This window comes from Penicillium odoratum (assembly GCF_028828045.1).
Source record: "Penicillium odoratum strain IBT 22623 chromosome Unknown utg000002l_segment0_segment0, whole genome shotgun sequence".
Classification (NCBI taxonomy): Eukaryota; Fungi; Ascomycota; class Eurotiomycetes; order Eurotiales; family Aspergillaceae; genus Penicillium; species Penicillium odoratum.
The window spans coordinates 2,888,108-2,901,704 of record NW_026643144.1 but is presented as its reverse complement, the minus strand read 5'-3'; the positions used below and the strand labels follow the sequence as shown (position 1 = coordinate 2,901,704).

The following is a 13,597-nucleotide window of genomic DNA, read 5'->3' as shown; positions in this document are numbered from 1 at the left end:
GCAGAATTAATCTCATTGTATACATGCCTCGCTGTATTTGTCTGTTTTGATATGCCTAAGACCACAACACCATTATCGGTCTCGCCGACAGACCAACACTTACACAAACATGAAGGAATTCGACAAGGTCCAAAGGGAAAACCTTCTACCCCTTTACACAACTCTGCTAGAGACCCCCTGATTCCAGTCCCATCATTTCGAAATGTCTCAGCTTGTTACCGTTGCCGACTGCGAAAGCATAAATGTGACTCATCACTTCCACGATGCCAACCTTGCTCAAGGGCCCAGGTCGAGTGTGTTGGATATGATCCAATCACAAAACAAGAAATTCCACGAAGCTATGTTTACTTCCTGGAGACCCGCCTGAACTATCTCGACAAACTCTTGCATCAGAACAACATTCCAGCGAAGTCAATTTCGGCATTTGATGACGCACAGTCGAGTAGTGATAGTCCTACCAGCAAAGACAGCCCGCAATCCGATCGCCACCATGAGGAGACAACCATTTCGAAAGATCAGAAATCTCCCTCGGCAACATCATCAGATCCCTCATACTCTCCTGTCGGCTTCAAATGCGGAGATTCTTCTACCAACATCATTACGAATCTGTTTTCTGGAAGCCCTATGAGGTGCAGGGTTTTGAAAGGCGGAAGAAATGGCGACAACGAAATTATAAGTTCGATCCGCACTTCATTCTTTGGTCTCTTTTCCCGCGAATCGAAACACCAACTTGCGGATCTACCCATCCAAAAACATGCAAGACAACTAGTGGATCTATACTTCCAACATGTGAATCCCTTTATTCCGGCCCTACACCGTGAAGAGATTGAAAGAATCCTTGATCAAATCTATTCGAATCAGACGGTTGGAAAATCACCGCGAAAGATGTATATTCTCTATACTGTTTTGGCTATTGGCGCTGCCATAAAATGTGACTTCAAACAGGGAATCAAGATGTCTCAGGAAAATAAAGACTGGCATGAAACATCTGGAGTGAAAAGACAAAAATTGTCAGGCACTTCGAACACGTCAGAAGCCTATGAAGCTTCAGCAATGATCCATTTAGAATCATACTTGAGTCTTTCAATGTCTTCAGAACAATCGACTTGCCTCGAAGAACTCCAAGCCATAATTCTTCTATGTAGCCTTGCGCTTCTGAGACCAACTGGCCCTTCTTTTGCTAGCCTGGTCGACATGGCCATGCGCTCAGCTACAGATTTGCGTCTTTACTCGGGGTCTAGCACTAATACCATATTTCGGAGGCATATGGATTGCTCCAATTCCGCTGGAAAGACATCCAGTCGGCTTCAAAATCTGCGCCGTCGACTGTGGTGGTCTGCATACAGTTTAGATCGTCTCATTGCCCCTTGCTTAGGTCGACCGTTATCCATCCCCGATGAGGTTGTGACTACCCCATTTCCAGACATTGAAGATGGCCACTTCATCACCGAAGATGCGTTTCTAAGTGCCTTGGGTGGCTTAGCAAACCCCAACTACGCATCTCATCATCAATTCAAATTGCGACGTTTACAGTCCGAGATTCACCGTACCATTCAGTCCCAACACGCTCTACGTGTCACAGCGAGTCAATCTTTGGCACAAAATTCAAATGCAGTCCTTGGGCTCAGACAATCTGGCGACTTTGTATCCTGGCGAAGGAATATGACTGACAGATTAGACGAGTGGAAGTGGTCTATTCCGCATTCCTCTGAGACTGGTCTTTCTTCATGTGACCTCCTCATGGAGCTTGGGTATTGGCAGACCATCATCACGCTTTACCGCGAGAGCATCCGAATTCCTGAACAGCTAGTTGGAATGTCGTCTATCCTCGAATTCAAGGAACAAGTCATGGGCCAAACTCCTGAAGATCTCGAGGTGGTTTACATAAGAATTTTTGAGGCCTGTCAAAAAACAATTCGGATCTACCGTGTGCTAAAGTGTAGCAAACTGATCAACCTTGTACATTTCGTGGAAGACGGTATCTTTGTTGCGGGTTAGTTGAAAGCCATTGTTAAGCTTAATCCTTGCTAACTGAGAAAAAGGAGCTCTCTTCTTGTGCACGATCTGGGGTTCCGAAAATATTCGGCGCAGCTTGGTTAGTGTATCCGATTCGCCCGCATACCAAATCTACCCCCAATGGATGAAGTGTTTAAATCTGACTTGGTAAATTAACTCCCATAGAGCTTTCAACACATTGACAGTATGGTCTTGATGGTAATCGCTGTCCTCGATAATTTATCAAATCAAAATCCCACGGCGAGGATATCTACAGCTGCTTTCAAGGAGATGGGCACCATGACAATTGAATACTTCTTGTCTACTAGTGACACGGACCATAGCCCCAGCTCGCGTTCTAATGAGATAGCCCACGTGTTGACTCCTGAAAACACAGCTCATGATACGTCATCGTCTTTCACCTCCGATCTTATTGACCACTGGAATCCTCAATTCCCTTCTTTCAATATTTCTGAGCAATTCTGCACGTCTGCAAGTGACATTGAAGTTGTTACACCAGATGGTTCTCCCAAAAAAGACATGTTAGCAGACCCCAGCCCATTACTACTCACTTTTGATACGCCTGACATCCTGTCACAAATTTCGACAGGCGTGCAAAATTTTGAAGACTTCTTCAAAATCCCAGCCTCGTCAGGTGAATTAAAGCGAGACTTCGAGTCAGCAATAGATGACTTTAATTTCTCACAAGACAATCCATGTGGAATTTCGAAGAAATTACAAGATGAGCAGTGTCCCAATCTTGAAACACCAAGCCCCGGGCTTACTGATGAGTCATCGAAAGGCTTCCGTTTTGGATGGACCGATTCTGGATCGCCATATAATTGAGGGACCAATGCTCTCTATAGCTACTTCAAATCGAAGCATATCATGTCTCTCGCGTGATGCATGCCAATTCTCAGACTTATCAATTAAACAGTCAAAACCTATAATATCCTCCTCTTCTATTCGTTCCTCTCCTATTCAAGATGTGTAGACGAAGCAAAAAGAGGGGAACGGAAGTCTACCCGTCTATTACTGGGGTAGACCGGACTTTAAAGCTTCAAATTCAACGTTTAATTTAGCGGTATTTAGCTATATTGTCCAAGTCCGTCAAATTATAGCCTGGTATGCTGGGAATTTCTCCACGTACCCCCCAAATTAGTCTTGTACACCTTAACCCATATGCAGGAACATACCCATGGCTGCGAATTCAGTGCTTCCCTATAATATCCACCTTTCAAATGTTCGTATTCCGCCACATATGTTTACATCTATTTATGCATTCGATATACTCGTATAGTACACGGTTCTCCTCTTCACTTTCTTCGCAACTTCTCTTCCTCTCTTCGCGTATTCGTCTCTTCTCCTCTTTACCTTCGTCACTATGGATTTTGTTCGAAAACTTGCGACCCCTCGATCTGGCTCACGTCCTTCTCGAAGTGAGAGAGGACGTGCTGAGTTACCACCGCGTTCACCAAGAGGAAGCCCTGAGCGTCGGGGTCTTTTTGGTGACCAACCGGGCCTGATCGCCCATCTTCCAGACTCACAACGGCTGGATTCAGACCTGCAAGATCTTAACCATCCTCCCTCTCCTCCTTGATATTTAATACTTATAAATCGAAAAGATCAGTCGCACAACATGGTTACCGAACAGTTGGTCACACCACTGAAATTCCAATTGCGGAAAGTGGTACCGATGAGCGGCAACCGGGGCCTTCGGCCCACTGGGCCATTCGTCTTCCTTGGACAGTCGCAAGGAAGGCCAATCGCATTAAGGGTGAGTATCTACGAACCCTGATGCAAATGCTGCTGCGGCGAGAGCTTCTTTCGCGCCCTGAAAGAAACACTGGTGGTTTGGAACGCCACAGTCAGATCGATAAGAAACTTGCCAACGCAGAATCTGTGATAATGCAGATCGTTGGAAGCTTAGCTCTTCTGGAATGTCTGCATTGCAAGGGGGGAAAGGCCCCTGGTCCCGATGTGTGGTGGTGAACCTTCCAGAGTTAGGCCTGGTGTCGTGTGCGAGTTGCCACTGGAATGGCAAGTTCCAGCGTTGCTCTTTTTATCGCCAAGCGAATAATCTCCCGTTGACTGGCCCAATTCCCGGTGGACATCAGCGTGGAGCTTCACAGTCATCGACGACTGGGGAAGCTTCCACTGGGGATGAAAGGCCTACCACTCAAAGTGGTGGTGCAAGCCATGAAACGGAAGATCTAAGCCGAGTCCATGCCCTCCATCGCGACTATGCAGCCTTGAAGGCTACTGGCACCATGGTGCTGGCTGGCATCGACCTGGCATCATCATCGCCAGATCTTGTCAACCGGGCGCAGGCCCACCTGGCAAGCTTTGAGCAGATGGATAGCACTATGCAGCGATTCTCTTGAATTCCGTTCCGTCCATTCTTTTGATCCCGTCTGTCCGTTCCTTTGACTCTTCTCTCTAGTATGTAGCTGCCATCACTGAAACATATGATGACCTCGATTGAATGAGAATATTACCAAAAACAGTTGACCTTCCAACGTAACACTAGTCCATTCTGCTTTAGGAGTGATAGGTCTGTTTTCTTCTGCTTTCTGTTTTGCTTTTTCGCTGTGACTCTCTTCTTTGCTCTTTACACATGTAGCTGTGGCTTTCTTCTGTGGCTTTCTTTTTTGCTCTTCCGCGTTGGAATAAATACGCTTGTTTCATTATGTGCAATAAACAAGATATTATCAAGACTCGAACAGCTCTTCATATGGGATAGATAAGGCCCATGGTAGAATGTGAAGAACTAGTATTGATGAAGATATATTCGATATCTCAGGGGGGCGTCAGGGCGACCCCAGGTCATCCTGAGGGAGCCCCAAGGCTGGGCAGGGCCAGACGGTTCCAGACGGGTCTAGACAGGGCCAGACAGGGCCAAGGACGAAAGTTCATGGTCGTCGAATATGATGAAGAGGAGGAATCGAGTGGCGAAGATTGAAGACGATGAAGAGGATTGTGCTGTTGAGGATTGATGTCGCTTAGGACCATACTTTACGGTTGTCTATCAGTAAGCCGTATCACTGAATATGGCGGAGCTTATAGTTAGAACCATACTGTACCGTAGCTATATGAATAGACAACCCTATCAATTCCGGATGAAAGGAAAATTATAATAGCTCAACATAGCATAGGTCTTGAGGCTCTAGAATTGAGCTACACAAATAATGGAGGCAGTACCAATTTACGCATTTCTCTTACGGCCATGAGAGAAATGGAGAAAATCAGCTTATATGATGGAAGATCAAAATGATCAGATAACCATTATCTCTTACTCAGTTCATGATTATTGATGTTCAACTCTTCTCTGCCCAGGAATCCAAGCCCTGACTCTATCCAAGTTGTTGCCCTCTGCTCTTTACTTGATTTATATGCAGCCCTCCAAGCCTCTCTATGTCGGTCTGACCGTTGAATGTGGCCAATGCGTCTTTAATCAAGATAGTAGGAAAACACCAGGCATGTGGGATCTTTCTCATCCTCCCGCCGAAGTACCCAGAAGCTTAGGATCTGCTCTAAGTTTCCAAGGCCATCCCGTGGAGCTGCTCCACGATGAGCTAGATTTGTACCAATTCCGGCGTTAGCTCGTTTACCACAACATAGCGCACTCCAGGAGTAGCATTATCCGTATATTTTATCGACTGGCTGCGTGTTCGAAACCCGATATCGATAGGTCAGGGCGTGGTAATGAATAAAATGACTTAGATCGGGCGCGTCCATCTCTTTCGCGTCCCCTGTGACGTTCGCTAGAGTTTTGAAGAGTTACTAGCTTGAAGTTGCGAAGAAAGCCCATAGTGGTGGGGAAATAGGATAAGAGAAGGCTAGGAAGAGAAGAAGGGAAGGGGTGGTTTTACAGCATTCATTTATTCAGGCCCCACTGGTGAAGTGAATATTTGTATGAAGGTTCAATTCGTGAATGACCTATCGGAGGACGTCCATATTGAATTTGAATAATCAACCCGTCTTGACCGGTTCTATAATTAACCGAGGCCCCATTTTAGTCTGTCTATGGAACCGAACTGCGGGTGGCGCCAAATATCCATTATCTGCCAAGGGAATGCAGAAAGTAAGCAATTCATGGCTTAGGGGAAATGCTTGTAAGTCAGATATCGTTGCGGTCGGACGTGTTGTTTGCCCCAGTTTCAACGTCCTTCAAACTCTACTGTACTTCCCCTCATATTCCCATCAATTTGCAGGATTCCATTAGACCACTTCACCTTGTGACACGGACCTTAAGATGCAATCGGTATCAGGCGGGAATTGGGTTGGGTGATTGACGCCCCACTTGTCCCCGCTTGAAATGGCAAGGATTCCCGGCATGATAGAGCCACCTCGTCGGGTCTACTGCTGACCAGTGACCCGGGTCTCAATCTCGAAGAATGTTAGCGCGACTCGTCTTACGAATCACTCGTACTTTGCTCAGTGTCTGTTTTGAGTCGGTGCGCCACTAAGCCTATGTTGTCTGGCTTTCCACTCTCCGCCAAAGGGATGATTTCCTCGCTTACGGTACCTGGATCTGACGATTTCGAGATCAGCACTCGGGGTTTTTGCAGATCGCCTATTCTTACATTCTAGAAGAATGGGAACGTACATCCCCTCTGTTTCCGCCAATTTTGCTTGTTGAAAGCTTGGCTTGTTCAACTTCCCGACTTTAGCCTGTGCGCCACAGTAGTATCGCAACAGTGTCCCTTATCGCAAGTCATTGCAGCCCTCCTAAATGAATTGGTCGATCACTTCCTTGTTTGCACTGGCTCAGATGAACAAGGTCATACTCTCGTATACAGTCCCATGTCTAGCCTTCTAGATCCGGGTGCTAAAAACAAGAAAGCATGCCTTATCGCAAGCCCAGTGCCCGTCGGAAATCCGTATCTCTGCAGGACCCGTGCAAATGCGGGAAGGAGTCGGTGGCGTTTGGAGAGGGGCTTATGGCTGATTTGAAGTCTTGACGAATGTGGGGATCGAGTATCTTCAGAGTAATATGCCGAGACATCCCCCAGGTGCCAACGCACGGAACCACCCGTTCCGGATTGGCTGCGCTGTGCAATATGTATTGCCTGCATGCGCTAGGGATATATTGCCTGGTTTCGTCAACCAATCCGAGGTCAACTGTGCCTTGTACCTGATAGGGAAATCATCCTATCATGTCGTCCACGCGATTTCAGTCCACGGCCCCTTTTGCCCCCTTTTGTCCATTTGATCAGGAAAACAGGAAAACGTTGATTCAGTGGCCGCCAAGAAACTCTCTATTGCTCAGATGGCACCCTCTAGCACAATTGATCAACACTTCTGGGGTTGATAAGGGATCGGTGTCGAACCGAAATGGAAGCTGGTTAGCGTGATCTTCACGGATAACCCCATGTGAGCCGTGCACATTCTTCATCAATCTTTGCAGAAGTACCCAAACCACTTCGCGCGAACTAGTTCGACTAATCCATCGGTCTCCGACGGCGTCTGATATTGGCCGGCTAGTCGTGAGTCTGCTGCTTCGGGTCAGCCTATGGCCATCCACTATGGACGATGATGTTGCATCGAGATGAAGTCTCATGGCGTGGAACTAAGGATGGAATCCCATCGGAACTCCTCCTTTCGCCATCACCGGCATCTGTCACGGAATTGAAGATAGATAAAGGAAAGTTATAAAAGCCCAGTGCTCGCTGCTCGATTTTGCTTCTTCATCACACAGCTTTCTCATCTTCCACTCCAGTCTCCAACGATCAGTTCGAGTCCAGTTCTCTTCACGAACAACTCACCTCCATCATGAAGTTCTCTACCGCAGTCTTGGGCAGCGCCCTCCTCGCCAGCGCCTTCGCTGCTCCCTTGACCTCCAAGCGTCAGGCTCGCCGTGCCTCACGCCAGCGCCAGAGCAACCCGCCTTTCAAGGCCGGCACTACCGAGGTCGTGACTCTCAAGAACACTACTGAGGTCGAGTACAGCTCTAACTGGGCTGGTGCCGTCCTCATCGGTACTGGCTACACTGCCGTCACTGCTGAGTTCACCGTCCCCACCCCCAGTGTTCCCAGCGGTGGCTCCAGCAACGAGCAGTACTGCGCCTCCGCCTGGGTCGGTATTGATGGCGATACCTGCGACACTGCCATCCTGCAGACCGGTGTCGACTTCTGTATCCAGGGAAGCACCGTCTCGTACGATGCTTGGTACGAGTGGTACCCCGACTATGCCTACGACTTTGACCTCACCATCGCCTCTGGCGATGTCATCAAGGTCACTGTGGATGCCACCTCCAAGACTGCCGGTACCGCTACTGTTGACAACGTCACCACCGGCAAGTCTGTCACCCACACCTTCTCTGGTGGCGTTGATGGCGACCTTTGCGAGTACAATGCCGAGTGGATTGTCGAGGACTTCGAGGAGGATGACGAGCTCGTTCCCTTCGCCGACTTCGGCACTGTTACCTTCTCCAGCGCTTCTGCCACAGATGGCAGCAAGAGCGTCGGTCCTTCCGGTGCCACTATCATCGACATTGAGAGCGACAGCGGTACCGTCCTGACCTCTGTCACTACCTCCTCCAGCAGTGTCGTCGTCAAGTACGTTTAAGTGGACAATGTCAGTATTCAATCTACTCTTAGACGTAGATATCTGAATGGTTGGTGAGATCGAGATCGCAAAGAGCTGTTGTGTTGGAGACTGATAAAAGTGCATTCTTTTGGAACCTGAGGAACATGCATCAAGCTTTTCATTATTGTCATTTCAATGTTTTTTATTGGCAATTTCATGTATGCTTCATATATTTGGTCAAGATATGTCATTTACCTTTTGCTTTGAAGCTGTTTCAATTGTATTCACGTAGAATACCCGGACAACTTTAGCCTTTGAATGGCATTGTGAGGATCCTCGTACGTAATGGACGATGGACTTGGAAAGCATGGTTTCGTGATCACTGGTAGTGACTTGATCGTGTCCTTGGCTGGGGGTTTAAAATCAGTTGAATCCCATTTATTATGAGACTTTCCACTTGTCCCTGTTCACTCAAGATCAGTTTCTCACCTTCGCCTTGGACGTAACATTGCAACATGGGAGTGCCTGTTATACTCTGGAGGCCCCTGCTTCGGGAGGTACAACTTCTTCGGCCCGATAGAGGCCCTTCTTTGTCGGAGCATCTCTCATACAACTTGACTGAATCCATGTATCCTTTGACTGGAAAGTATTTTCATGACTTTTATTCCATTTTGTGCCCTGAATTTATGCGTTGACTATCGAGCCTACCATAGAACATATTCCTCGCTTACCATACATCTGTCCATAATCACCACATGACAAATATTCTGAGTGCGTTGGGGGCTTATATTTCTTCTACTTGGTATGGTATGGTCAACAACTTTAATGGACAGAGTTAAGCCCTAGTATATTCTCCCACAAATTCTGGGTCAAATATACCAAATCATATAGCTTTACAGTTAAACAGGATCAAGACCCACCTGAGCAGGTATTTTGGATAAATGATTCGTACCTTTTACTTGTGCTTCGATTTAGAATAAAATTACCCGCTTCTCCCTCTATTAAATCCAAGCACTGAAGTCCCGGACAGATATAAGAGCACATGCCAACACCGAACCAGTACAAAAGACCCCGACGATTAAGCTTCCACGAGAAGCACATTCGAGCTAAACCCCCCGCGATCCGCCCCACTCAGATCCTGCAATTGGGATGCAGTAACATCAACTAACGGCTTCCACCAAAAGGCCATCCAGATGCCTCGGACACGAACAGAGTATTCGTGGCCCATTTGAAATTCTAAACCGGTTAGGATGATTGAGCACGTCATTGTTTCGCCGGCATTGATTTCTACCAGGTCATCCAGCGATGCGGGAAGTTTACGTGATATCTTGACGGTGTCGGCTGCCAGCTTGCATCCGATTGTTGTATCACAGACTTCGAATATATTGAGAGTTGATGCGCGTGGATCGAGTGGGGAGTTCCATTTAAGGAGGGTTATTGGTGTGGTTGTGGAGTTTTGGATTGATATTTGGAGGGGAAGGGTTGTTTGGTGGGTGAGAGGTTGGAGTTGGAGTTTGGTCGAGAGGGTTATATTGAGGGTAGATATAGAGTTCATCATTCAATTTTGGATTTTGTAGGGATATGAGGGTTTCAGGGGTGATTTTCTTGAAGTATTCTATACAATGAATCAAACTGGGGTATTAGGGCTGACCCGGAAGAGCTTCCACACATGATATATGTCATATTCCTACTTAAGGCTGTGTTGATTCGACCAAGTTAGTTGCAAACCATTCGATATGTGTAACAAGAATGCAAACTCGCCGTTTACCCTTCGTGCAACCCCGTCCTCGGCATTGTACTTGGGGTATGATGTCAACCAGCAGCACAAATGCAGGGAAACAAAACCCAGGTCACGCTGGATCAAATCTTGTGGCTGCAAAAAAAACTTTCATGCATTGAAGCTGGTACTTAATCTCATATGCACTTTACACCTTTCATTTTTTGTAGTATGGTACTGGTTTTTAATCTTGGTACGGACCTTTTCTTACTTTCTGATCTTAAAGATCAAATATATTCAGCTTGGCTTTACAATGCATTCCAACTCTATCTGGTATTGTCTGCTCCCATTCCGTTTCGTTATATTTCAGTTCTAGAATTAGACACGGGCCGTTCTCCGGGGTCTTTTAAATGTCCCACAATCACAAAGTGACACTGATATCCGGGTACCCGATGAAACGAAGCACCATTGAGCCAAGAATGACGAGCGATCTCATACTCATAACACTATCTCGGGATAATCTACAGCACATCAGAGGATCTACAACGCAGCAAACTATCTACGAGAGCCAGTACCACCTTCTTCGCTCGGCTACCCTCCTAATGATCACTATGCGTGACAAGCAACCAAGGTTCTTCCTCAGCGGAGCATATTGAACGATAGATGGGAAATACCGTTATCTATAAAAGCGCGCGCAGCCCGTAAAATCCGGAACTTGGGAATTTCATAATACTTCCTGGGATCCAATTGCAACCCTTGTGGTATCAGCCAGAGTTCTTCTTCCATTATGCATCTGACTGGGCTCTTTTCGGCGGTTCTGATCCTCGCACATCATGTGTGGACTCTGCCAACTGAGCCTAACGGGCAATCAGTTCTGGATGTCACGTTGACACAAGTGGACAATACCCGGATTAAAGCTGTGGTCAAGAATGTCGGTCAAGAGGAAGTGACTTTTATGCATCTGAACTTCTTTCGCGATAGTGCGCCAGTGAAGAAGGTTACCGTTTATCAGAATAGTATGGACCCTCATTCCTGATCAGTGATGCTTGGAACTCAGTCTCCAGATAGATACCGAGGTTATCTTTGAAGGTATCAAGAGGCGCATGAAGCTCCAGGGGCTGACCGCGGATGCACTCACCACGCTGGGTGTTGGAAAGACGGTAGAAGATGAATTCGACATTGCTGCAACCACTGACATGTCTCGCGGGGGTTCGGTGATGATTTATTCCAAAGGGTTTGTTCCTCTGGTGCTCGATGGAGATGTCTCCGGTTGTGTTTCATACCGCTCTAATCGCCTCGAGATTGAGGTGGATGCCGTCAAAGCGTCCCAGATTACCAAGGCCATCCAGACTCTCGGTCGCCGCACCCAGCTCAGCTGCAACAACAGTACTTTGAGTGAGGAGCTCTCAGAAGCCCTGCGTAAAACGGCTTCCCTAGCTGCAGCCGCAGCAATTGCTGCTCGGCTTGGTTCCGCATCCAAATTTCAGGAGTACTTCAAGACCACAGACCAGTCGGTGCGAGAAGTGGTCGCAGCTCGGCTTGACGCAGTCGCAAAGGAGGCCAGTATGACGACATCTGGGGCCACCACTTACTACTGCACCGACCCGTATGGGTATTGTGAGACCAACGTGCTGGCATACACGATTCCATCCCGAAACGAGATCGCAAACTGTGGAATTTACTACTCTTATTTGCCGGAACTGTCGAGGGATTGCCATTATCAGGATCGTGCAACCACCAGTCTGCACGAGTTCACCCATGCTCCAGGGGTTTATAGTCCGGGAACGGAGGACCTGGGATATGGATATTCAGCATCCACCGCTTTACAGAGCCGTGAGGCTGTAATGAATGCCGATACATACGCCTTATATTCGAACGGTGAGTTGCCAACCCTTTTGACCCCCATGCTAAGATCAAGCACTTGAGACTGATGATGACACAGCAATTTATCTGAATTGTTAAATCTTTTGCGAAACCTTGGAGTGAGATGAGGTCGTTTCATATCAATCGGAACCTAATTGTATACGAAATCGCAGTCTACGGTCGTAGCTAATCTTTGCAAAGGGTGATATATGTTTTGCAGTCGATATGCGATTTCAGTAGACGGTCGTGTGTTTGAGCTGACAATCATGGAGTGCTGAAGGTCTCAACTGTTGATTTTCTTGTCCCGCGATCATGTAGAGCAGGTCGAATTATCGACACAATGAATGGGAAAAAAACTGTACTCCATAAGGTATGGTCTGTGCAATATGTAAGAGAGTAGCACTATCATCCGAGCATATACTTTTCATCATTTCCGGTCCAGAATATACATCCAATGGAACACGTCCGGGGTATAAGCGGCCGATGACGTAAGGCCCGCGGGCGCTTTCAATGGTGTCCGAGAGCGAAGGGTCCAATATTTATCGAGAACGGATGCACTTCCAAACCGAAAAGCTGAATATGACATGACTATCCAAGTTGTACCTTTCTGCGTCAATGGCACGAGATGGAGACCCAGCAGTTCGACAGGAGACAGATTGATGGAGGACTGAGTCGATAGCAGCTCCTGAACAGCAGGACAGAGTTGTGAAATATCATCTGTAGACGCGAAATGCCGGTCGGCCGAGGTTGCAATGGCGTCGCTAGTGCTTTTGTCGAAAATCACGTCGAACGGCGCGAAAGGTAAAAGGTCCGAAACGTCGCTCCAAGACAGCAGATCGGCCCGGTGCCAATGCATCGCCTCTGACGGAGCTCTTTGGCTTTCATATTGTTGCCCAAGACGAACAGCTTCTCCGGAAAAGTCAACATTCTGTAAAATCACAATCACCAGTGAGTGGAAATAGGCTATGTAATATATGCATTTTGTTACACTTACAACGATGCCATTACCCGTCCAGTTGCGCTCCACGCAGGCGTCTCGCAGTTTTAGGCCTAATTTGGAAACGCCTGGTCCCAAATGCAAGACGCGTGGTCGGCTTACCGCAACGCCTGAACGGCTCTCTAGGTCAGCCACAACCGCATCGATAAGTGCCTCGCCAGAATTCAGCCATTCCCCTACATCGCGACCGGTCGCAAATCGGTCATCCCAGAAGTCTGGGTTATCGTAATCTGGGGCACCAGTAACTTTATGCAGTTTAACCGTTGACATTGTCGTGCCCGAAGAAAGAAAAGTTTGAATGCAAGATAGCGACCACGCGACTACACTGGTCATGTGACCTCTCAACGAAATTGAAGCATTTGAACATTGAACTATTCTCGTTTTCCTTGAAAATTTGAAATACTTGAATACAATGAAATACTTGGATACAATGATCTCCACGTGCATCAATTTTTCCTATTTAAGAGTTTGACTTGAATATTTCTATTTAGCTG

General features: G+C 47.2%; 6 protein-coding genes across 6 annotated transcripts; 5 read left to right on the top strand and 1 right to left on the bottom strand.

The window, feature by feature from the left end:
• Positions 1-1,266: 1,266 nt before the first annotated feature.
• On the top strand, positions 1,267-2,841 carry N7520_003107 (fungal specific transcription factor domain-containing protein; the record flags this gene model as incomplete). The annotated part of the gene is made up of 3 exons (XM_057137042.1): positions 1,267-1,993; positions 2,043-2,095; positions 2,182-2,841. The coding sequence occupies 3 exons, from the start codon at positions 1,267-1,269 to the stop codon at positions 2,839-2,841; spliced, it is 1,440 nt and encodes a 479-aa protein (XP_056999728.1).
• Positions 2,842-3,379: 538 nt separating this feature from the next.
• N7520_003106 (uncharacterized protein) lies at positions 3,380-3,595 on the top strand (the record flags this gene model as incomplete). Its single annotated transcript, XM_057137041.1, has 1 exon — positions 3,380-3,595. One exon carries the CDS (start codon positions 3,380-3,382, stop codon positions 3,593-3,595), a length of 216 nt encoding a protein of 71 aa, XP_056999727.1.
• A 340-nt stretch (positions 3,596-3,935) lies between these two features.
• Positions 3,936-4,379, top strand: N7520_003105 (DUF3716 domain-containing protein; the record flags this gene model as incomplete). Its single annotated transcript, XM_057137040.1, has 1 exon — positions 3,936-4,379. One exon carries the CDS (start codon positions 3,936-3,938, stop codon positions 4,377-4,379), a length of 444 nt encoding a protein of 147 aa, XP_056999726.1.
• A 3,391-nt stretch (positions 4,380-7,770) lies between these two features.
• Positions 7,771-8,565, top strand: N7520_003104 (A4/G1 family peptidase; the record flags this gene model as incomplete). Its single annotated transcript, XM_057137039.1, has 1 exon — positions 7,771-8,565. One exon carries the CDS (start codon positions 7,771-7,773, stop codon positions 8,563-8,565), a length of 795 nt encoding a protein of 264 aa, XP_056999725.1.
• A 2,465-nt stretch (positions 8,566-11,030) lies between these two features.
• Positions 11,031-12,205, top strand: N7520_003103 (uncharacterized protein; the record flags this gene model as incomplete). The annotated part of the gene is made up of 3 exons (XM_057137038.1): positions 11,031-11,259; positions 11,312-12,121; positions 12,186-12,205. 3 exons carry the CDS (start codon positions 11,031-11,033, stop codon positions 12,203-12,205), a joined length of 1,059 nt encoding a protein of 352 aa, XP_056999724.1.
• Positions 12,206-12,533: 328 nt separating this feature from the next.
• N7520_003102 (uncharacterized protein) lies at positions 12,534-13,373 on the bottom strand (the record flags this gene model as incomplete). The annotated part of the gene is made up of 2 exons (XM_057137037.1): positions 12,534-13,034; positions 13,101-13,373. The coding sequence occupies 2 exons, from the start codon at positions 13,371-13,373 to the stop codon at positions 12,534-12,536; spliced, it is 774 nt and encodes a 257-aa protein (XP_056999723.1).
• Positions 13,374-13,597: the final 224 nt, after the last annotated feature.